This window comes from Bos mutus, chromosome 19 (assembly GCF_027580195.1).
Source record: "Bos mutus isolate GX-2022 chromosome 19, NWIPB_WYAK_1.1, whole genome shotgun sequence".
Classification (NCBI taxonomy): domain Eukaryota; kingdom Metazoa; phylum Chordata; class Mammalia; order Artiodactyla; family Bovidae; genus Bos; species Bos mutus.
Window position 1 is genome coordinate 49,132,317 of NC_091635.1, and position 23,367 is coordinate 49,155,683.

The following is a 23,367-nucleotide window of genomic DNA, read 5'->3' on the forward strand; positions in this document are numbered from 1 at the left end:
AGATGAGGAGAGTGAGGATCAGAGAAGCTGAAGAAATTGCCCACAGCCGCCCAGGTGGCAAGTGCCCGAGGCAGCACCTGAACCAAGGTCTGCCAGGCCCAGAAGTCTGTGTTTTCCCCGTTCTGCTGGCAAGCAGCACCTCGCAGGCCATGAAGGTGCCACATCGTCACCTGTCTTCTCCTCTTCCAGATACTTGGGCCATCTGGGTCAGAGCTTGGGTTCAGGCTCCAGAGTGACGGGAACTCAGGGAATCTTCTCCACATCTCAACCCCAAATTACAGGACGTACCCCAGGCACAAAACAGAGGACATCTGTCAGCTGAAATCCTGTCTACCCTGGGCTGGTTTAGGTGTCTGCTGGGGCCAGGTGTCTACCCCACTGGCTAAAGTTTGAGTTCCCTCCTTCCCTACTGAATAACCAAAGGGATCAGAGGCCATCAACCCAATCTTAATATCATGTGCCTGAAGCCCCTGGCAATATCCTACCTGAGTGGTCATCTGAGTGCTTGCATTCCTCCAGTGATGGGGAGCTCACTACCTACAAAGTACCCCCATTCAATCTTTGGAATCCTGTTAAGACTGAGCTGCTATTTGACTCCCTGGGCCTCCCACTGGGCCCATCCTGCCCTCTGGGTTATCAGTCTGGCCCATGAAAAGCTCTTCTGTAAGTGGAATACCACGACCACTGCTCCCACAACAACCATCACCCCCACTCTCCTGGCTAAACTCTTCCTCATTTCCTCAACCACTGCAAACTGTCTTCCCCCATCCCTCCTACCCACCCAAAGTTGTCAGCAGCATTGTTGACACACAGGAGTGGTTAAAAACAACCATTTTGGATGGACTTGGCAATGAAGGCACAGACAATAAAAGAAGGTAAATAAGACTACATCAAAATTTAAAACTTCTATGTATCAGAGAGGACTTCCAAGTGGTGCGATGATAAAAGAATCTGCCTGCCAATACAGGAGACACAGCAGACGTGGATTCAATCCCTAGGTCGGGAAGATCCCCTGGAGAAGGGACTGGCCACCCACTCCAGTATTCAAATAAAACAAAGATTAAAAACAGAACTACCATATGATCTGGGCTTCCTAGGAGGCACTAGTAGTAAAGAACACGCCTGCTAATGCAGGAGACATAAGAGAGGCGGGCTCAAGAAGATGCCCTGGAGAAGTGCATGGCTACCCACTCCAGTAATTCTTGCCTGGAGAACCCATGGACAGAGAAGCCTGGAAGGCTACAGTCCATAGGGTTGCAAAGAAGCAGACACGACTGAAGCGACTTAGCACGCACACACCATACGATCCAGTAATCCCACTTCTAGGTGTGTATCCATAAGAATTAAAACACAGGATCTCACAGAGAGATTTGCGCCTTCATGTTCAATGCAGCGTTATTCACCACAGCCAAGAGACAGAAGCAATCCAGTGCCCATCAACTGATGAATGGATAAACAAAACGTGGTAGATACACTCTCTGAAATATTATTCAGCCTTAAAAAGGGAAGGAAATCCTGTCACATGCTACATGAACGAACACTGAAGACATTGTACTAACAGAAATAACGCGGTCATAAAAAAAAATACTGTATGATACCACTTCGATGAGTATCTGAGGTTGTCAAATTCACAGAAACAGAAAACAGAATGGTGATCGTCAGGGACTGGGGATGAGGAATGACGGTTTAATGGGTAGAGAGTTTCAGTTCTGTAAGATGGGAAAGATCTGCAGATCTATTTCATAAGAGTGCGAAAATACTTAACTCCTGGAATGTACACATAAAAGTGATAAGGATGGTAACCAAAAAAGAAGGAAAGAGAAATGATTTTGGAGTCAGGCAAAATTGGCTTTGATTTCCAGCTCTGTCATTTCCTAGCTGCATGACCCTGGGCAAGCTGCTGAATGTCTGTGAGCCTCTGTCCCCCAAACCAGACGAGGGACTTGAGAGAGTCTGAGAAGAGCGTTATCTTCCTGGCAAAGTCAGTGGAGGACCCTGGACATGGTCACTATTGGAGGGATACATTAGTAGGAAGTGATTAACATATACATACTACTATGTATAAAATTACCTGGTGGCTCAGACGGTAAAACATATGCTTACAATGTGGGAGACCCACATTGTTTGATTCCTGGGTCAGGAAGATCCCCTGGAGAAGGAAATGGCAACCCATTCCAGTTCTCTTGCCTGGAAAATCCCATGGACAGAGGAGCTTGGTAGGCTACAGTCCATGGTTGCAAAGAGTCGGACATGACTGAGCAACTTCACTTTAGTGGCTTTTAGTGGCTTGTATAAAATAGATAACTGGCCTTCCCTGGTGGTCCAGTGGTGAAGAATCACCTGCCAATGCAGGGGACACAGGTTCGATCCTTGGTTGGAAAAGATTCCACGTGCCAAGGGGCATCTAAGCCTGTGCATGGCAACTACTGAAGCCCAGGCTCCCTAGAGACTGAGCTCCTTAACAAGAGAAGCCACCGCAATGAGAAACCCGTGCACTGCAACTAGAGTCACCCCAACCGGAAGCAACTTGAGAAGGCCGTGCCCAGCAGTGAGCACCCAGTGCAGCCAGGATATCAATCAATCAATCAATGAAACCATTTCTTAAACACCCGCTAAAAAATAGGTAAAATAAAAATAGATAACCCACAAAGACCTTCTGTATAGCACAGGGAATGATACTCAATATTTTGCAATAACCTATAAGGAAAATTTAAAATTGAAATTAAAAGACGCTTACTCCTTAGAAGGAAAGTTATGACCAACCTAGATAGCATATTCAAAAGCAGAGACATTACTTTGCCAACAAAGGTCCGTCTAGTCAAGGCTATGGTTTTTCCTGTGGTCACGTATGGATGTTGGACTGTGAAGAAGGCTGAGCGCCGAAGAATTGATGCTTTTGAACTGTGGTGTTGGAGAAGACTCTTGAGAGTCCCTTGGACTGCAAGGAGATCCAACCAGTCCATTCTGAAGGAGATCAGCCCTGGGATTTCTTTGGAAGGAATGATGCTGAAGCTGAAACTCCAGTACTTTGGCCACCTCATGCGAAGAGTTGACTCATTGGAAAAGACTCTGATGCTGGGAGGGATTGGGGGCAGGAGGAGAAGGGGACGACAGAGGATGAGATGGCTGGATGGCATCACTGACTCGATGGACGTGAGTCTGAATGAACTCCAGGAGTTGGTGGTGGACAGGGAGGCCTGGCGTGCTGCGATTCATGGGGTCGCAAAGAGTTGAACATGACTGAGCAACTGATCTGATCTGATAAGGAAAAAGAATCGGAAAAAGTATACACACACATACATATGTGTAACTGGATCGCTGCACTGTACACCTGAAATTAAGACAGCGTCATAAGTCAACTATACTTCCGCTATGTTCGTTATTGTTGTCATTTAGTCGCTCAGTTCTGTCCAACTCTTTGCAACCCCATGGATTGCACCCCGCCAGGCTCCTCTGTCCAGGAGATTCTCCAGGCAAGAATACTGGAGTGGGTTGCCATTTCCTCCTCCAGGGGGATCTTCCCGACCCTGGGATGGAACCAGCACCTCCTGCATTGGCAGGCAGGTTCTTTACCACTGAGCCACCCAGGAAGCCCACTACATACTTCAACTACACTTCAGTAGAAGTCACAAATAAGTAAACAGAAACTCCTGACATGGCTGGAGCAGCAGAGTCGTGCTCTAGAAGCTGCCCTGTGCGGAAGCTGCTCGGGCCTCTCGGCCTGGACTGACTGTGTGCCCCGCTGTGCCCGGGCCTGGCCCCCCACTGCCCCCCCACCCCATCCAGCTCCCCTCCTTTACTCCTTCCCTCCTTATCCCTCACTCCGGCCACCTGGCTTCCTTGGGAGCCCAAAGCACACCGCTCTGCCCCTGCCAGAAGGCGTCTGGCCCTTCTCGTGGTTTCCACAGCACAGAACACTCAGAGCGCTCACTCCTTCCCTTTCCCGGGTCTTTGTGTACAGGTCATCTTTGCAAGGGGGCCAGTCTCTGACCACACTATTCAAAGTGGCGCCTCCCCACACTGCACGCTCACCCACCTCTTCCTGCTCCACTTCTTACATAACACACTATATAATTTTACTGACTGATTTTCACTGACTCCCACACTGCTGTATCCCCAGCTGACCCATACTAGATGCTCAATAAATACTTGTCCAGTGACAGCACGAGCTAAGCCTCAGCAGTCTGTCCCCAGAAGACCTCTGCCCCGCCCTCTACTCCCATCTGAGCGGCAGGGCCTTGCAGCTGGACGGACTTCCACTCCCAGGTCCTGGCAGGAGAGGCCAGAGCCCTGGGGCCTTGCAGCTCCGGGCTCCCCAACTGCCTCCCCCTCAGCCTGGGCACCGATCCCGTCCATTAATCCTGGCCTCCGGCAGCCTCATTTGGATGCCCACCCCAGTCGATAACCAGCGGCTGCCATCGATCAGCCCCAAGGGGTGGAGCCAGAGGAGAGGCAAAGAGAGGGACATCCGGTGTGTGGAGACGCAGCCCCGGAGAGGGAACAGCGGCAGGGACCCCCGGTGACAGCAGACAGGATGGACAACATGGGAACACAGAGGCAGAGCTGAGGAGGAGAGGAGGCGGGAGACCCAGAGCCCTGAAGACCTACCTCGTGCCATGGGCATCTGCTTTCAAGCCCCAGCACACCCTCAGGATAAAGCCAGTCTCAGTTCAGTTCAGTCGTTCAGTCATGTCCAACTCTTTGCGACCCCATGGACTGCATCATGCCAGGCCTCCCTATCCATCACCAACTCCTGGAGCTTGCTCAGACTCATGTCCATACAATCGGTGATGCCATCCAACCATCTCATCTTTTGTTGTCCCCTTCTCCTGCCTTCAATCTCTCCCAGCAGCAGGGTCTTTTCCAGTGAGTCAGCTCTTCGAATCAGGTGGCCAAAGTATTGGAGTTTCAGCTTCAACCTCAGTCCTTCCAGTGAATATTCAAAGCCAGTTTGGGCACCATTTTACTTTTCTGATGTGGACCATTTTTAAACTCATTGTTGAATTTGTTACAATGCTGCTTCTGTTCTGTGTTTTGGTTTTTGTGGCCACGAGTCATGTGGATCTTAGCTCCCCGGTCAGGAATCAAACCCACACCCCCTGCCTTGGAAGGCGAAGCCCTAACCACTGGACTGCCAGGGAAGTCCCGTGGGCACCATTTTACAGGGAGAAAACTAAGCAGAGAGGCTCAGAAACTCAGCCCAGGTCCAAGGCTTTAGACACAGGAGCAGGGGCAGGATTTAAACCCAAGTCTGGGTGTCTCTAGGAGCCATGCCACCCGCTGCAGCCCACCCAGCCTAATACCCACAGCCGAGCGGGGAGTGGGTGGAGGTGCCCTGCACTGGGGGCCCCACTTTGAGCTTGTCAGGAGAGCTGGGGAGAGGCGGAGAGGGGAGACAGGGTGGGGTGCTGCATGGGCGGAGGGGCTTGGTGTTGGGGGTTGAGAGCGTGGCCGCATGCCCCCGTGGCTTGGCCTCCCGGGAGGCAGCCTCCGAGGGGATGCTTGGGCTGCAGGTCCTCTCCTGCCCACCCTGGCTCCTCCTTCCTTCCTACACCCTTCTGACTGCCCGACCATGACCCTGGGCAAGTTCCTCAACCCCTCCGTGCCCGTTTGCTATCTATAAAGCAAAGGTAGTAACGGTGGCCGCCCCAAAAGCATCGAAAGGATTCAAGGAGACACGTAAAACTTCCAGCACACGGCACGTACATAATAAACATTAGTACTATCACCACCGTCAGCATCGTTATCGTTCCCATCATCAACATCGTCGCCCTGCTGCCAGCTCCCGGGTCCCACACCCACCACGCTGAGAGCGGGGCGTGTGTGTGTGTTAGCCTCGGGGCTCCGATTTAAGCAAGATCCAGCCCTATGGCTAGTACCCCCGTCGAGGGGAGGGGCTTCCACGCCGGGCCTGGGTGCTGATGGATCTCAGCGGGGTGAAGGGCTGAGGGCTTTTGCAGAGCTGTCCCCTCAGCCTTCGATGAGCTCCTTTGTTTCAGAGAATGGAGAGCAGCTGTGGCTGGGGGATCATTTGCATCTTGCCTCCTCTGAAAAGTGGAGGGGCAGGGCCAGCTGGAAACACGCTGAGAGATTTGCCCCCCACAACCCACCCCACCAAAGAGAAACAGGAGGCAATTAGTCTCCGACCTCAGGACCTATTTGCTTGTTCATTCATTGTTTATAAACTACCCTCCCTCTCCCCGTAAGTGCCTGGCCCTGTGTGGGGGACCTAGGAAGCTATTAATAATTCCTGCCCCAAAGACTCAAGGACGGGGTGGGCCTTCCTGGGGGCGTGGGGGGTGCTTAGGGTCTTCAGAGGACTCTGGGGGCCGAGAGGCTGGGGGAAGGGCCTTAAGGCTGCTAGGAAGAAGGAAGCAAGCCCCCCCCACCAACCCCTTTACTGCCTCCCTTGTTTGCTGACTTCTCATTTTCTTCTTTCTGAAGGAAACTGTTGAGCCCACTGACATTTTTTTGAGTTGACATACAAACCACAAAAGGGACCACTTTCCATCGTCTCTCCCTTCTGACATCCACAAACCTCAGCAAAAAGCAGGGCACGGGAGGGGGGCCAGGAGGGTGAGAGGTGGCAGGAGAAAGCAGAAGGGGTCAAGTTCAACTAGACTGCCTGGATTGGGGGGGCGCGGAGGGGGAGTGGAGAGGGGCTCGGGCCCAGCCCCACCTCCAACTGAGCCCCTCCTCCCCTGGGCCACCGCAGCTGGTGAAGAGCATCCTCAGAAATGGACCATTGTGACCGAGAGGGCAGAGCGGGGCGAAGGACAGGCATTTCCATAAGAAGCCTTCTTGGAGTGTAGTGGAGAGGAACCTTGTTTAGAAGCGGCCTTCCCAGAGCCCGAGGAATAAATCTCCTGGTCCCAGTTCATTGACCAGCCCCACTCCCTCCCCCAGTCTGAGGACGGAGCTGGAACAATTCATGGGGGCAAAGCTCACGCCCTCTCCTGCTTCCTGGAACCTGACAGGTCCTTGGGACTCTGGCCTCCACTCCCCGACCCCCCAGCTGGCTAAACCAAGTCCTGGGGTGTAGAATGATCGTTCTGAGAGCGACTGTCATTCCCTGTGAAATCACAACAGCTGCCCGTTGCAGAGAGCTGACCGATTTAGCGGGCTGTGGGCTTCCGGGCTGTGGCGTCGTGTCCCCGTTTTGCAGAACTGGATAGATGTCCTGGAGGAGAGCGACTTGCCTCTGGTCATCGAGCTAGGAAGTGGTGGGTCAGGATGAGAGCCCAGGACCAAGCCGTGTTCACAGTCACGGAGATCCAAAAGGAAGGAAGAAGTGGCTGGACTGGGTGGGACGCACTGGGGAAGAGAGGCTGCTTGAGGAGCAAGGGGCAGCTTCAGGTGCCAGACCCCCTCACCAGGCCCCCAGGATCCTGGGGTGCAGGGACAGAGACAGCCTCTGGGCCAGCGGCCACCTCTCTCCCACATAAAACCCTGTCTACGCGGGTCTGAGCACAGACCTAGCAGCGGGAAGCAGTGAGCTCTGGGCTGGGGAGTTAGAACTTTCTGGAGCATCTCCCCCAGCAGGATGAGCTGAAGACCACCAGGGAGGTGTTAATGAAACAGAGAAGCTGCGAACAGACCCAGGAGGGATTCCAATCTGACACCTCCACCCCAGCCCCCCGCCAGTAATGAGCCAGGACCTGCCCTTCTCCCCAGAGGGGCGTGGTGGGGGTGGGGCAGCAGGAGAAGGAGACATCCTGGAGCTTCAGAGACCTCTTTTCCTATCAACATCATCACCATTATCATTATTTCTGCTGCCCTGAAAGTGTTCACCTTTATTGAGCACCTACTGTGTCCCCAGAACCGTGCTGAGTCCTTTTTATACATCCCATCGTTAATGCTCACAACGACCCCTATGAAAGGTACTGTTCCTATCTCCACTTCACAGATGAAGAAACTGTGATTAAATCAGGTTAAGGGATGGGCCTGAGGCTGACCCAGGACAGTCTGACTCAGAAATGTGTGTGTTTTAATATTCATTATTTGGCTGCGTGGGGTCTTAGTTGCTGCCCACAGGATCTCTGCAGGGTCTGTGGGCAGCAGACAAGTTCTCTCGTTGTGGCACGTGGGCTCCAGAGCAACAGGCTCAGCAGTCGCGGTGCAATCCCTTAGCTGCCCTGCGGCGTGTGGTGGCTCAGTGATAAAAGAACCCACCTGCCAATGCAGGAGACTTGGGTTCAATCTCTGGGTTGGAAAGATCCCCTGGAGAGGGAAATGACAACCCACTCCAGTATAATTCCCTGGGAAATCCCATGGACAGAGGAGCCTAGCGGGCTACAGTCCATGGGGATGCACAGAGTCAGATATGACTGAACGACTTAACAACAAGAACAAAACAAAGTAGGAGATTAGTTCCCAGACCAGGGATGGAACCCACGTTCCCTGCATTAGAAGGCAGATCCTTAACCACTGGACCAGCAGGGAAGTCCCCTAGAAGTGTGTTCCTGATGCTTTAGCTACTTTGCCTGTGAGAGGACCCAGGCAGTCCTCAGGAGGGTAGGTGGGGTTGAAATGCCTCCCTGTCTGGGGAGAGGCCTCAGGGTGCCAGGGCCAGGCCCACTCCTCCAGGAAGGGAGGCGTGTGTGCCTCAGGGCTAGCGCTGGGCTGGAGAGTGAAAGCAACATCGTGTGTCCCAGGAAGTCCAGAACTGGGGAGAAAGGAGAGCAAGGCCCCAGCCCCGCAGCCTCTGGGCTCCCTGTGCTCTCACGGCGTCTCTGCTCTAACTGTGTGCAGTGAGGACTGGGCCAAGGGATCTGGAAGGACCTCCAGCTCTGCTCACTGCCTGGAGGAGGGGATGGAAGGGCTGTTGAGTGGGGAGGCCCGAAGTAGTGGGCTACATGGGGTGGGGTGGTGGGGGGCGGTGCTCGGAAGACCCCTGCCTCCTGGCCCTAGAGGAGGGCGCTGAGCAGCTCTGAGAGCAGAGTCCTGTGTTTGTAAACATCATCAATCAGGGATTAGCAGATGGGCATGCTAATTGCACCTGTGGAAGTCAGAGACCTCAAGGTTGATTACATTTACAAACTGTGGGGCTCCCTGGCGCCCGACTCTCCCTGGAGGAGTAGAGGGGCTCTAGTTGAGGATCCCAGCCTGGGGCAGGGTGAAACTGGAAATTTAGCCTTCTGTAGGGGGAAAAAAAAGACGCCAGCCCTGGAGGGGGTAGGGTTCTCTGGGAACCCCAACCTTCTGAGACCCTGCCCCTATTGGCTTGGAGACCCTGATAAAGGAGGAGCCTAGGAATGTCATTTCAGCCCCTGCCTCTTCCAACCCACCTCTGTTCTCCCCGGTAAACCATTGTGTCTTGCAGCTAAAAGGGGTCCTAGAGCCTCTGGGGAAATTGAGGCCAGGGTGGTGGGAGGGCAGGGTCCAGTGTCCTGACCTCTAGGTCGGCCCCCCATGTCAGCTGTGAGAGCATCTCAAAGTCCGAGGAAACAGGGCCGAGGGCTTTACATGCACGATCCCCCCACGTGGACACTGTTGTCGTCCCTATTTACAGATGAAGAAAGCCAAGGCTTGAAAAAGTTAAGAACATGGCCACCTTGACACCACTGCCAAAGTCAGAGCTGGAGCTCAAAGCGCCCACTGCTTGCCAGCCAAGGTCATGTCCTCAGCCAGCACCGTGCTCTCCTCCAGCCGCACCCTGACCCTGCTGCCCTTCGTACCCATGGCCTGTCGCCCCAGCTCCCGGGTGTTGAACCACACTAGCTGAGCTCAGCAGCTTCTATGCACCTGGCACCTGAGGTCACGTGCAGAGAAGCAGGCCTCAGCCTTGGCCTCGGGGCCTTTCTTCATTTGGGGAGTGTCTGGGTTGCATGACAATTACGTATCTGTATGTCCTGGGCAGGTAATTACAGCCGCAATTCCCTTTGGTTCAAGTGAACCTGTCTTCCAGAGGACAGCCAGCCTGCTGCCTGGGGGGATGAAGCAGGAAGGAGCCACCTGGGCCCGGCTGTTTCCCTGGGGGAGTGGCCCTGGAGGTGACCCAGACCACAGAGCGCTGACGGATAGCAGGCCCAAGGTTAGATAGGGCTCCGGACACCACAGAGGAGTCGGTGGGCAGGAGAGGGCTCCAGACCCCGAGAACACCCAACCCTACCTCTAGGTTTCATGCTGGCTTTAGTTCTGGAGAGCAAAGCTCAATTCTGCACCCCAGGATGGAGGGGAGCACCAGGACACCTCAGTTTTCACCAGATCTGTTACTCTGGGATCTCCAGAGAAACAGACCCAATAGGAGAAACAGAACCTCTCTCTCTCTATGCTGCTGCTGCTAAGTCGATTTGACTTCCCAGGTGTACAGTGGTAAAGGATCTGCCAATGCAGGAGATACAAGATGCAGGTTTGATCCCTGGGTGAGGAAGATCCCCTGGAAAAGGAAAGGACCACTCACTCCAGTATTCTTGCCTGAAAAATCCCATGGACAGAGGAGCCTGGTGGGCTACAGTCCATAGGGTTGCACAGAGTCAGACATGACCAAGCATGCAGGCAAGCTTGTGCACACACACACACATATATGCACACCCACATACACATACACACTATATGTTATAAGGAATTGGGTCATGTGATTACAGAGGCTGAGAAGCCCCAAGTTCTGCAGGGTAGGGCTGGAAACCCCAGGAGAGCTGATGATACAGTGACCATCTGAGGGCTAGCAGGCTTGAGACCTGGAAGAGGCCATGTTCCAGTTCCAAAAGGCAGGCATATTCTCTCACTTGGGAAGGGTCAGCCTTTCTGTTCTACTGGGGGTCTCAACGGATTAGACAAGGCCCACCACACAGGGGAGTGCGATCTGCTTTACTCAGTCCAGCAGTGCTAATCTCATCCAAAAATACCCTCACAGAACCACCCAGGATAATGCTTGACCAAGTATCTGGGCACCCTGTGGCCCACTCAAGTTGACACATTGATCTGAACCCTCACACCCAGGTTTGAATTATGACATGCCAGGCCTGGGCACACAGTCCTGCAGTTTACACAATGCTTTTTTATCTTTACAACTTCCCTGTTGGGGAGAGGGTAGCTGGAGCAGGTGTAGATGGCACTATCCCCATTGTATAGATGAGGAGACCGAGACACCACCCAGGGAGGAAGCCAGAGTCAGGGCTGGAGATCCAGCATCTTCTGAAGAACCTTGGGGACAGGTAAAAGCTTGCTTGGCCCAAACTTTCTGGTATGCATTCAAAAGCACGAGTGTGAACGACTTGGAAGCAGTTGGACATATGTAGTAATGTGACAGCCAGTGATTCTCCAACTGGCTGTATACTGGCCATCAGCGGGATAGTTCTAAAAAAAAAAATGCTGGTGCCTGGCTTCTTCCCGAGAGATGCTGATTCAGTCAGCCTGTACCTCTGCACACCTGGACTATTCAAGTGCCCCTCCTGTTCCCTGACCCCACGAGGCTAAGGATGGCCACAGCCAGAAACCACACAAGGGGGACCGCCCTGGTGGTCAGAGGTTAAGACTCAGCGCTTCCACTACAGCGGGCATGGGCTTGATCCCTGGGCGGGGAACTAAGATCTCACTTACCATGTGGTGCAGCCAGAAAACAGAAGAAAAACAAAAACACACTAGCCTCTTCGTGGAGAGAGCAGAGGTGATGCGGGAGGTGGGGTCGTACACCTGAGCTGGATGGAGGTCACATCTGTGTGGCAGTCAGGGACAGAGCTCAGGGAGAAACCTGTGTGATGGAGATCTATGGAGTGTATGAAGGAGGGGTTCTTCCTCCTTTTTGAGAGGAAAAGCTCTGACTTTAAAGCCATCTTTGTCCCTTTCATTCATTTATAATTTACTTTTTAATTGGAGGGACTCCCTGGTGGCTCAGATGGTAGAGTCTGCCTGCAATGCAGAGAGACCCGGGTTCAATCCCTGGGTCAGGAAGATCCCCTGGAGCAGGAAATGGCAACCCACTTCAGTATCCTTGCCTGGAAAACCCCAGGAATGGAGGAGCCTGGCGGGCTGCAGTTCCTGGGGTCACAAAGAGTCGGACATGACTGAGCGACTTCACTTTCACTTAACTGGAGGAAAACTGCTTCACAAGGTTGCGTTGTTTTCTGCTGTGCAACTATCCAAATCAGCTGGAATTATACTATTTTTTAAAAAAAATATTTATTTGGCTGCACCAGATTTAGCTTCAGCACGTGGGATCTAGTTCCCTGACTAGGGATCAAACCCAGGCCCCCTGCCTTAGGAGCACAGAGTCTTAAGTACTGGACCGCCAGGGAAGTCCCATCTTTGGCCTTTTAAAAATTGAAGTTCAGTGTCTTTCTAACTGGCATCACCATTAGAATTCGAGCTGACTCCACCCCACAGAGAATAGGGCAGTACTACTTACCAAGCACCTGCAGTGTGTAAGGCCCTGAGTTCTCCGGCCTCTCTCCTCCCCGCCACCCAGGGAGGCAGGATTATCCCCGCCCACTGAGGAGCAGGAGGGGGAGGAACTGGCCAGTCAGAGCATCAGGACCTGTGCCTCGGCAGCCATCCCCCAGACCCACGCTCCTAAGCAGTGCTGCTCAAGGGCTCATTCCATCCCCCTAGGGACACACGGCGGCGGCGTCTGGAGACGTTTTCGGTTGTCACAACTTGGGGGAGAGGGTGCTTATTGTCATCTTGTAGACAGAGGCCAGAGATGCTGCTAAATGCCCTGAGTTACCCAGCCCAGAACATCAGTAGAAACCTAATGGGTCCCGACCTGGGCTGCAACTGAGACCCAACTGGGGGAGCTTTAAAAATTCGGATGTTTGGAAATCCCTGGTGGCTCAGCGGTAAAGAATCCACCTGCCAACGCAGGGGACAAGGGTTGGATCCCTGATCCGGGAAGATCCCACATGCCGCGGGGCAACTAAGCCCATTCACCCCAACTACTGAGCCTGTGCTCTAGAGCCGGGGAGCTGCAACCACTGAGCCCTTTGCCACAACTACTGAAGCCCGTGCACTGCAGCTAGAGCAGCCCCTGCTCTCCGCAACCAGAGAAGAGCCCGAGCAGCAATGAAGACCCAGCACGGCCAAAAAAGAAAATAAATAAAATCCTTAAAAAAAAAAAAGTCGGATGTTCACGTTGCACACTGACCAATTACATCAGGCTGAGGGGGTGTCAGCTGCTTTTCAAAGCTTGCCAGGTGGTTCCAGTCAGCAGCCAAGACTGCCCTAAGCTACTTATCCTAGTGGCTTCTGCTCTGCTCACGGGAGCCTGGGAGAGTAGTACCGAATCTGTCTGGGTTGTACAACAAACGGCAAATCTGCAAGGTCCTCACCACCTCCCAGAATCAAAGGCCAGAACTCTGGTTCGGCAGGTCTTTCCATGGAGGCCGACTAACTCACCCATGGTGGGTACTGGAGGGCCAGTGAGTTGATAGGTATTTGCTAATCTTTGCCCTGCGTCTCTGGGGTGGGCCACAGCCAGGAATCTCCCCAGGTGGCTGCGAAAGCTTGCCAAAGCGACCGTGGACCAAAGAACAAGGCTGCCACCTAGTGGACGAACCAGAGAGAAGGGGTGCCTGCTGGATATCAAGTGATGTTTCACTGGATCCTGACAACAGCCCTGGGGGTTAGAAAGATGAAGTCGTGTGTTCAGAGGGTTTGAGCCTGGATTTGCACCTGTCTGGCCCACAGGAGTGCCCCGGGCTTTCCTCTGCCTTCTCACACCCATCCAAGAGGAAGAGGACCCTGGATGGGGCTGCCTGATCCCCTTCTGATGTCCAAAACTCCCCCTTGCTTCCAGGCGGGACCTGGGAAGAAAGAGACCCTCTGTCCCAGCACAGCGTAGAAATCAATAGGCTGCCATCTCCAACCGAAAGTCCAAAAAAACGGGAAACTGAACTTCCTGTGGTCTCTACTGCAAAGCTCCTGGCTCCCCAGGATAGCGGTTTATAAACAGAGGCCTGATGCCCACTCATAAGAAGACAAAGAGACTCCAGCACATTCGAGGGTGTGGGTGCGTGCGCTCCCCAGCACACAGACACCGTGGACAGTCCTGGTTAGCCCCTGTCTTGTCTCTTCTTTTCTGATCCTGAGGACAGTCCTGGGTGCTGAGCCACTCTGGCTGCTTCAGATGAGGCCAAGGGATCCTGGGGGTCATGGAGAAGTTGCTCTCTCCTCCGTTCCACTGGGAACCCCTTCCTCTGGCTGCAAATGGAGTGAAGAAGGATTCCTGCACAGACAGATAGAAGGACAAGGGTGGAACAGAGGAGGGACCATGGGCCAGGCACTTCTTCACTCCATCCTCAAGAGGCTGTAGGGGGCTTCCCTGGTGGTCCAGTGATTAAGAACCTGCCTGCCAATGCGGGGGACACGGGTTCCATCCCTAGTTCGGGAAGATTCCCACATGCTCTGCAGGGCGATGAAGCCCATGCACCACAGCTACTAAGCCCGCACACAAAGAGAAGCCACTGCAATGAGAAGCCTGCAACTAGACAGTGACCTCTGCTCTACTGACTTTAACTAGAGAAAGTCCTTGGACAGCAATGATGAACCAGAGCAGTCAAACATTATTAATTTTTTAAAAGATGTAGATATTTTCCTCATTCGGCATATATAAGCAATTCGGACACAGCAAGATTGAGAAAGGTATTTAGGATGAATTGAAGCAGCTGTATGCATGTGATCAGAAGGAGAGAAGAAAGGGGAGTGGAAACTCACCTGCGGCCACGGAGACGTTTAAGGACTCGAGTCCAGGAGGCAGCTGCCGGCCGGGCAGGATGGTGAGGAGAAGCTGGCAGGAGGCCTGCACTGCCCGGGACAGACCAGAGCCCTCGTTCCCTGCAGAGCAAGGGGGCCGGAGGGTTACGGAGGACCCAGCTGCGCAGGCAGGCACTCAGGAAGCTTGCATCTCAGCAAAGAGCAGGGACATCTACCTACCTAGCACGAGGAGGGTAGGCCGGTCCCAGAGGAAATCCAAGCAGCGAGTGATGGGGATCTTGGAGGACAGGGCGATCTCAGGCCCCGGGCAGCCCACTGTGCCAGCCACGAGCCAGCCCTGCCGGGCTCTGGCCTGAAAGGGGAGAGGTGAAATCAATTCTTCAGCGGAGCACCAGCCAGGAGGAGCCTGGCCTTGCACATCTAGTCATCCCCTCGTTAAGCCGCTGGATTCAGTCAGTAGTTATCAAGTACCTAGAGTGGACAGGCTCTGTGCTCAGCACTGGGGATAAGGGGATGAACAAAACAGGCCCAAACCCCAGCCTCGTAGCAGGGAGGTCAGGGAAGCCTCACTGAAGTGTAGACCTGCGGGAGGTGAGGGGAGGGAGCACCACGCAGACACCTGGGGGAGGAGATACTCTAGGCAGAGATCAGTAAGGGCAAAGGCCAAGAGGCAGGCGCTTACCAGGCAAGCGTGAGGAACAGCAGAACAGCCAAGTAGCCAGTGGAAAGGGAGCTGCTGAGACAAGAAAGGAAAAAAGAGGCCACAGGAGGTAGGACCTCAAAGGCGACTGGAAGGCCTTTGGCTTTCACTCTGAGAGAGGCAAAGCCTTTGAAGGGTTTTGAGCAGAGAAGCCGGGACACGGTCTGACTTACGTCTCTACAGAATCACTCTATGTTGAGAGCAGAAGCAAGCAGACCAGTTAGGTTTCTGCAGTGACACAGGGAGAGATGATGGTGGCTTGGACCACAGTGGTAACAGTGGAGATGGTTAGCAATGGTCAGAATGTGGAAATAGAAAGAAAGAAAGAAAGAAAGTTGCTCAGTCGTGTCTGACTCTTTGCGACCCCTTGGACTGTAGCCTACCAGGCTCTTCTGTCCATGGGATTTTCTAGGCAAGAGTACTGGAGTGGGTTGCCATTTCCTGCCAGGTAAGTATGGAAATAAGGCCAAGGTAAAAATGAAAGGCTGTGCCTTAAAAATATCTGTGTATTCTAAATCCTTTCTAATCTCTGGGCAAACCTGAACTAGCGGTGCCTTTGTCGTCAGCTGCACGTGCAGGACTAGACAATCACGTCCTCGTAAGACAGGTGGGATGTGGGGTGAGAGAGCAGAAGACCCAAGGAGGACGCCAAGGCCTAAGCAACTGAAGGCAGGAAGAGCTGCCATCAACTGAGCTGGCTAACTCTGCAAAAGGAACAGGAACATTTGGAAATCTTGTTTGAAACGCCCATTAGACAGAAAAAAGAGCTGTTGAGTTGGCAACTAGATATGTGAATCTGAGGTTCAGGAGCAAAACCCAGAAGGATATATATTTGGGAGGCATTCGTATCTAAATGGCAATTTAAAACCATCAGATTGCATGTGACAAACAAGAAATAAGTATAGAACAGGGACCCAAGGACTGAGAGGAGCCCTGGGGGACGGTCAGGGAAACTGCTAAATACAGGGCAATACTGCCCCCTTGTGTCCAGCAAGGGAAGCACAGCTGAAGACAAATGCTGATGGACCACGGGTTTTGCTAAGATTTGACAGAGGATGCGACCGGCGCACTAAGCGCGGCCGAGAGGAGCTACCCCACGTCCGAGGTCAGGGGCAGAAGCTGGGAGGGCCCCATGCCCGAAGGGCGGCGGCCAAGAGGAGTTACCCCACGTCCGAGGTCAGGGGCAGTGGCCGAGAGTGCCAGGCTGCGACGGCGCAGGAATGGCCGAGAGGAGCTACCCAAGTCCGAGGTCAGGGGTGGCAGCCAGGAGGAGCAACCCCACATCCAAGGAGCAGTGGCTGCGCGGGCACAGGAGGGCCTAGAGGAGCTATCCCACGTTGAAGGTCAGGAAGGGTGGCAGTGAGGAGATACCCCTCGTCCAAGGTAAGGAGCAGTGGCTGCGCTTTGCTGGAGCAGCCGTGAAGAGATACCCCACGCCCAAGGTAAGAGAAACCCAAGTAAGACAGTAGGTGTTGCAAGAGGGCATCAGAGGGCAAACACACTGAAACCATACTCCCAGAAAACTAGTCAATCTAATCACACTAGGACCACAGGCTTGTCTAACTCAATGAAACTAAGCCATGCTCGTGGGACAACCCAAGACAGGTGGGTCATGGTGGAGAGATCTGACAGAATGTGGTCCACTGGAGAAGGGAATGGCAAACCACTTCAGTATTCTTGCCTTGAGAACCCCATGAACAGTATGAAAAGGCAAAATGATAAGATATTGAAAGAGGAACTCCCCAGGTCAGTAGGTGCCCAATACGCTACTGGAGATCAGTGGAGAAATAACTCCAGAAAGAATGAAGGGATGGAGCCAAAGCAAAAATACCACCCAGCTGTGGATGTGACTGGTGATAGAAGCAAGGTCCGATGCTGTAAAGAGCAATATTGCATAGGAACCTGGAATGTCAGGTCCATGAATCAAAGCAAATTGGAAGTGGTCAAACAAGAGATGGCAAGAGTGAATGTCAACATTCTAGGAATCAGCGAACTAAAATGGACTGGAATGGATGAATTTAACTCAGATGACCATTATATCTACCACTGCGGGCAGGAATCCCTCAGAAGAAATGGAGCAGCCATCATGGTCAACAAAAGAGTCCGAAATGCAGTACTTGGATGCAATCTCAAAAACGACAGCATGATCTCTGTTCGTTTCCAAGGCAAACCATTCAATATCACAGTAATCCAAGTCTATGCCCCAACTAGTAACACTGAAGTAGCTGAAGTTGAACGGTTCTATGAAGACCTACAAGATCTTTTAGAACTAACACCCAAAGAAGATGGCCTTTTCATTATAGGGGACTGGAATGCAGAAGTAGGAAGTCAAGAAACACCTGGAGTAACAGGCAAATTTGGCCTTGGAATATGGAATGAAGCAGGGTGAAGACTAATAGAGTTCTGCCAAGAAAATGCACTGGTCATAGCAAACACCCTCTTCCAACAACACAAGAGAAGACTCTACACTTGGACATCACCAGATGGTCAACACCGAAATCAGATTGATTATATTCTTTGCAGCCAAAGATGGAGAAGCTTTATACAGTCAACAAAATCAAGACCAGGAGCTGACTGTGGCTCAGATCATGAACTCCTTATTACCAAATTCAGACTCAAATTGAAGAAAGTAGAGAAAAACACTAGACCATTCAGGTACGACTTAAATCAAATTCCTTATGATTATACAGTGGAAGTGAGAAATAGATTTAAGGGACTAGATCTGATAGAGTGCCTGATGAACTATGGACTGAGGTTCGTGACATTGTACAGGAGACAGGGATCAAGACCATCCCCATGGAAAAGAAATGCAAAAAAGTAAAATGGCTGTCTGGGGAGGCCTTACAAATAGCTGTGAAAAGAAGAGAAGCGAAACGCAAAGGAGAAAAGGAAAGATATAAGCATCTGAATGCAGAGTTCCAAACAATAGCAAGGAGAGATAGAAAAGCCTTCCTCAGCAATCAATGCAAAGAAATAGAGGAAAACAACAGAATGGGAAAAACTAGAGATCTCTTCAAGAAAATTAGAGATACCAAGGGAACATTTCATGCAAAGACGGGCTCGATAAAGGACAGAAATGGTATGGACCTAACAGAAGCAGAAGATATTAAGAAGAGATGGCAAGAATACACAGAAGAACTGTACAAAAAAGATCTTCATGATGCAGATAATCATGATGGTGTGATCACTCATCTAGAGCCAGACATCCTGGAATGTGAAGTCAAGTGGGCCTTAGAAAGCATCACTACGAACAAAGCTAGTGGAGGTGATGGAATTCCAGTTGAGCTATCTCAAATCCTGAAAGATGATGCTGTGAAAGTGCTGCACTCAATATGCCAGCAAATTTGGAAAACTCAGAAGTGGCCACAGGACTGGAAAAGGTCAGTTTTCATGCCAATCCCAAAGAAAGGCAATGCCAAAGAATGCTCAAACTACCGCACAATTGCACTCATGTCACGTGTTAGTAAAGTAATGCTCAAAATTCTCCAAGCCAGGCTTCAGCAATATGTGAACCGTGAACTTCCTGATGTTCAAGCTGGTTTTAGAAAAGGCAGAGGAACCAGAGACCAAATTGCCAACATCTGCTGGACCATGGAAAAAGCAAGAGTTCCAGAAAAACATCTATTTCTGCTTTATTGACTATGCCAAAGTCTTTGACTGTGTGGATCACAATAAACTGTGGAAAATTCTGAGAGATGGGAATACCAGACCACTTGACCTGCCTCTTGAGAAATCTGTATGCAGGTCAGGAAGCTACAGTTAGACCTGGACATGGAACAACAGACTGGTTCCAAATAGGAAAAGGAGTACGTCATGGTTGTATATTGTCACCCTGCTTATTTAACTTATATGCAGAGTACATCATGAGAAACGCTGGACTGGAAGAAACACAAGCTGGAATCAAGATTGCCGGGAGAAATATCAATAACCTCAGATATGCAGATGACACCACCCTTATGGCAGAAAGTGAAGAAGAACTAAAAAGCCTCTTGATGAAGGTGAAAGTGGAGAGTGAAAATGCTGGCTTAAAGCTCAACATTCAGAAAATGAAGATCATGGCATCCGGTCCCATCACTTCATGGGAAATAGATGGGGAAACAGTGGAAACAGTGTCAGACTTTATTATTTTGGACTCCAAAATCACTGCAGATGGTGACTGCAGCCATGAAATTAAAAGACGCTTACTCCTTGGAAGAAAAGTTATGACCAACCTAGATAGCATACTGAAAAGCAGAGACATTACTTTGCCAACAAAGGTCTGTCTAGTCAAGGCTACGGTTTTTCCAGTGGTCATGCATGGATGTGAGAGTTGGACTGTGAAGAAGGCTGAGCGCCGAAGAATTGATGCTTTTGAACTGTGGTGTTGGAGAAGACTCTTGACAGTCCCTTGGACTGCAAGGAGATCCAACCAGTCCATCCTAAAGGATATCAGTCCTGAATGTTTATTGGAAGGACTGATGCTGAAGCTGAAACTCCAATACTTTGGCCACCTCATGCGAAGAGTTGACTCATTGGAAAAGACTCTGTTGCTGGGAGGGATTGGGGGCAGGAGGAGAAGGGGACGTCAGAGGATGAGATGGCTGGATGGCATCACTGACTCGATGGACGTGAGTCTGAGTGAAGTCCGGGAGTTGGTGATGGACAGGGAGGTCTGGCGTGCTGCGATTCATGGGGTCGCAGAGTCGGACACGACTGAGAGACTGAACTGAACTGAACTGAACTGACAGAGGATGAGATGGCTGGATGCCATCACCCAATCAATGGACATGAGTTTGGGTGAACTCCGGGAGTTGGTGATGGACCGGGAGGCCTGGCGTGCTGCAATTCATGGGGTCGCAAAGAGTTGGACAGGACTGAGCGACTGAACTGAACTGTCCCTTCCTAGACATCAAAGTGGGTTTTTTTGGTGGTGGTGATGATGCTGCTGGTGGTAGTGGTTTGGGGGGTTTGTTTTGTTTGTTTCTTCTTTTGTGGGAGGGACCAGGGGGAAGGGATAGACTAGTCCTTGTTCAAAGAGCCTTTCAAACTGCTTCCCTACAGGAGGAAGCAGGAACCACTGGTTTCTCACGAGTGAACATTTACTCAAGACCTACTTACTAGATGGGCTTCCCTGGTAGCTCAGATGGTAAAGAACCTGCCTGCAATGCAGGAGACCTGGGTTCGATCCCCTGGGTTGAGAAGATCCCCTGGAGAAGGGAATGGCTACCCATGCCATTATTCTTGCCTGAAGAATCCCATGGACAGATGAGCCTGGCAGGCTACAGTCCATGGGGCCCCAAAGAGTTGGACACGACTGAGCAACTAACACTTTACTTACTAGGCAGTGAACTGAAAGTCACTCAGTCATGTCGACTCTTTGCGTCTCCATGGACTATACAGTCCATGGAATTCTCCAGGCCAGAATACTGGAATGGGTAGCCTATCCCTTCTCCAGTGGATCTTCCAGACCTAGGAATCAAACCAGGGTCTCCTGCATTGCAGGCGTATTCTTCACCAACTGAGCTATCAGGAAGCCCCTAGGCAGTGGAGCACTGAGTAAACCTGCAGGAGGAGCAAAAAGTACGCCTCTGAAAGGACTGCAGTGGAAGTCCCTAACGTCAGATTCTGCTCCATGTATCCTTTGTAAAACTCCAGATCCTTCTCTCCTCAAAGCGATTTAGACGGCTGGATGAATCACAAGCTGGAATCAAGACTGCCAGGAGAAATATCATCAACCTCAGACATGCAGCTGATACCACTCTAATGGCAGAAACTAAGAGGAAGTAAAGTGCTTCTTGAGGAGGGTGAAAGAGTGAAAAGGCTGGCTTAAAACTCAACATTCAAAAAACAAAAGATCATGGCACCTGTCTCATTACTTCATGACAAATAGAAGGGGAAAAAGTGGAAACAGCGACAGGTTTTATTTTGGAGGCTCCAAAATCACTGCAAATGGTGACTTTAACTATGAAATTAAAAGATGCTTGCTCCTTGGAAGAAAACCTATGACCAACCTAGACAGCGTATTAAAAAGCAGAGACATCACTTTGTTGACAAAGGTCCATATAGCCAAAACTACAGTTTTTCCAGTAGTCATGTATGGATGCGAGAGTTGGACCATAAAGGCTGAGCTCCGAAGAATTAATGCCTTCAAATTGTGGAACTGGAGAAGACTCTTGAGAGTCCCTTGGACTGCAAGGAGAGCAAACCAGTCCATCCCAAAGGAAATCAACCCTAAATATTCACTGGAAGGGCTAATAATGCTGAAGCTCCAATGGCCACAATATTTTGGACAGGGAAGCCTGGCGTGCTGCAGTCCGTGAGGTCGAAAAGAGTGGACACGACTTAGTGACTAAACAAACAAGGAAGCGATACCACCGCCCCCAACCCCTTCCTCCCTCAGCTGCTGGCCAGGAGGCTCTTGGAGACTGAGCTTGGTTCATTTCTTCTCCTTTACTAACACACCCCCGCTTCCCCCGCGCCATTACCTGTAAAAAACCGGCCAGGTCATCAGTGGAGAACACGTCCATCACCTCCATAGCCCCGGCGCTGGCCTTGCTGACTACTGGAGTGAGCGGGCAGCTGCAAGGTTTCCCCATGCCACCATATGAAGCCGGGTAACCTCAGGCCCGGTGCTGTGCCCTCCCCCATACCCCAAGGGTTAGGGGGTAAGAATTCTGGAGTCGGGGAGGCCTGGTTGAGGGACCACCCAAGGGTCAAGGTGCTTAGGAACTCGGCTGTGCCTCCAGATGGGGACGCACGGGAAATAAGGGGCGTCCATGCCTGTTTCTCCGGCTGGTGATGACCTTATCCACTCCGAGGAAGTGAGCGGAGCGCAGCACAGCCCCAAGATTCCGGGGATCCTGCAGCCCCTCGAGGACGAGCCACAGCTGCTGGGGGTCGTCTCCTGGCCGGGCCACCTCGGCCTCGGCCCAGGGCCGGGGCCGCAGGGGGCTCACTTCCATGCAGACGCCCTGGTGAACCTGGTGACGGCACAGGACATCCAGCTCCCGCCGCCGGGGCCGCAGCACTGGGATGGCCCGCTCCTCGGCCGCGCGCAGCAGCTCGGCCCGCTGCCCCTGCAGCCCAGACCTGCAAGCCTGGAGCAGGAGCCGGGCGACGCGGCGGCGGGCGGCCCGCAGCGCCAGGAGGCACGGGGACAGGCCAAACAGGAGCTCCGGGCCCCCGGCCGACCGCGGCATCGACGCCAGGTCATCCAGGGGCAGGCGGCCGAGCTCCTCCCCGCCGGGCCGCCCCCAGCGCCGCGTCGCTTGGGAGAAAGGACGCGTGAGGGGGAGGCTGCAGCAGGGCCAGGTCGCGGTCCCGACGGCCGGGGGCAGCGCCATGGTCGATAACCCGGCTGCGTCCGCAAAGGCGGCTACTCCCACCGGCGCCGTCCCTCAAGGGAGCAGCTCCGCTTCCGCGTCCGGACGCCCCGCCCCCGCCCGGGTTGCCGCAAGGCGCATGCGCGGAGGCTAAGCCGTTCCCACAGTGCCCCCTGCAGGGCCGGCGGAGCGACCACCATCCACCGTCGAGGCGCCGGAGGGAGGGGGTGCTCGCCGCTGAGCTGACCCGACGTCGGGCCGGCTGGCGTCGTGCACCCTCCAAGGTCCCGGGAGGCTGAAGGACCTTTCACCCCGGCGCCAGCAAAGGACACTTTAAGGAGATGTGTTGCGTTTCCTGTCCAACCTGGCCGGGCTTGGTGACGGCCCTCCGCCACTGGGTGCTGGCGGTTTTCCTCCGGAGCTGCTTCTGCATCCAGCCCCTCCGCGACACCTCCACTGCCTGTCAGACCTTAGCACCCGTCAGCAGAAACCCCACCGACGACTTCCGATCCCACGGCCCTGATTCTCTGAGTGACAGCTCTGGCATACTGACAAGCCAGCTGATGCCCTTGGCCCCACAGGTTAAGGGCCAGACTCCTTGCTCACGACCCCCATCCCCACCCCCACCCTGGGATCCAGGCAGGAGCTGCCTTTTCAGTCTCACTGTCACTCCTGCACTAAGTTCTGTGCTATTCCAGCCCTGCGTGCTCTTCGGGG

General features: G+C 52.7%; 1 protein-coding gene across 1 annotated transcript; it reads right to left on the reverse strand.

The window, feature by feature from the left end:
* Positions 1-3,812: 3,812 nt before the first annotated feature.
* MRM1 (mitochondrial rRNA methyltransferase 1) lies at positions 3,813-22,762 on the reverse strand. The gene is made up of 5 exons (XM_005911964.3): positions 22,109-22,762; positions 21,814-21,907; positions 14,869-15,001; positions 14,650-14,769; positions 3,813-14,161 (listed from the first exon to the last, which is right to left on the reverse strand). Exons 1-5 carry the CDS (start codon positions 22,669-22,671, stop codon positions 13,989-13,991), a joined length of 1,083 nt encoding a protein of 360 aa, XP_005912026.3. The 5' UTR covers positions 22,672-22,762; the 3' UTR covers positions 3,813-13,988.
* Positions 22,763-23,367: the final 605 nt, after the last annotated feature.